The following is a 1,443-nucleotide window of genomic DNA, read 5'->3' as shown; positions in this document are numbered from 1 at the left end:
AATTTTTAACTGGAATGTGGTTTTAGGGGAGTGACTGCAAGGGTTTTGTTTGGCAAGAGCTGGCCCACCCATCCCCCTCCTGGAGCTCTCAGTAAGGAATGGGTTTTTGAGACTTTTTTGTGTGTGTGGCTAGGTGAGTTCTTTAGAGATTTGTTTGAGTCTCTGGAATAAGTCCAGTAGATGAGGAACTTACACAGTTATGGAGGTGGGACGTGAGTGGCTTTTAAAATTTAATTAGCTAAGTAAAATTTTGACCTCTGCATGAGTTTCTTATTGTTATTGAAAGTTTATTAGAAGTTTCAAATTCAACTGCGTTAAATAAGAAAATACTGGATAGGTCATTATGAAACAAAAATTACTTCCAAATAAAATTGCTATATGCTTAAAGATTTGAATTGGAACAGGGTCATTATCTGAGTTTCAAAACAGATGAAAGTTTTTGTACCACTTCCCCATATGCCTGTGTCACTGTGACTATCACTACCATGTCCAGTCATACAGTAATAGTCAGCCTCATCCTCAGGCTGCAGCCCAGAGATGTGCAGGAGTCCCGCATTGGCTGAGGTGTCTTTGGATCCAGAGAAGCGATTGGAAACTCCAGATCCCAACTGTGTACTTGTGTAGTAATACAGCAGAAACCTAGGAGAGTTCCCAGACTTCTGCTGGTACCAGCTTACTACATAGTTGCCAACACTGAAACCACTGCTGAGGGTGCAGGTGAGTCTGGCTGCTGTTCCAGGAGATGCAGAGACCGAGGGCTCCTGAGTCAGCACAGGCTGGAGAGGGACCCTGCGAAGAAAGACTTGTATTATCTTCAGGCAAAAATCAGGTTAAACTCATCAATACTATGAACAAGGAGGAAGTTCTACCAGGCAGCCTCTTGAGTCCTAGCCATACCTGTGCAGTGAAAGAGGAGCATGAGCAGGAGAGCAGTCCAGGCCATGGTGCACACCACCCTCTGGTCCCACAGTGGGCACTGGCTGCCCCACACCTACTTGTCTCCCTCTGCCAGAGGAGGAGCTGTCCATGCAAATCAGTTAAATCTAATAACTGCCCATCTCCTGCTGTTCATGTTGGTGGGGCTCAGCTCATACTCCAGACAGAATGGACAGAGTTTTGAGGGCTGTTTTGGGAGGAAGCACCTGCAGAGAACACACACAGGTCCTAGCCCAGAGTACACAAGAGCTGAATCCCACTCATTGTTCACAGGCCCAAACCCCAGGACTGGTTTCTCTGAGTTAATGGCCCTCACTTAGCAGCTGTGCTCAAAAAGGAAGGGAGTTCCACAGCTCCCCCTATTGGCTATACTTGAAAAGAATAGAAAAAAAACCCTGATTTTTTGTATTATTGAGTTAGTGAAATGCATATTCATCTAGAAAAATACAAAATTGGCTGCATTTGAAATAAAACAAATAAAATATTAGTTTTTTTCACAACCTATGA

The 1,443-nt window shown here is 44.1% G+C and overlaps 1 gene segment (V, D, J or C); it reads right to left on the bottom strand.

The window, feature by feature from the left end:
- Positions 1 to 374: 374 nt before the first annotated feature.
- LOC129407058 (immunoglobulin lambda variable 5-37-like) lies at positions 375 to 943 on the bottom strand. The segment is given in 2 exon segments: positions 375 to 780; positions 888 to 943. Coding segments are annotated over 2 exon segments (462 nt in total).
- Positions 944 to 1,443: the final 500 nt, after the last annotated feature.

This window comes from Sorex araneus, chromosome 9, assembly GCF_027595985.1.
Source record: "Sorex araneus isolate mSorAra2 chromosome 9, mSorAra2.pri, whole genome shotgun sequence".
NCBI classification, from domain to species: domain Eukaryota; kingdom Metazoa; phylum Chordata; class Mammalia; order Eulipotyphla; family Soricidae; genus Sorex; species Sorex araneus.
The sequence above is the reverse complement of the archived record's forward strand: the minus strand, read 5'-3'. Positions and strand labels throughout refer to the sequence as shown.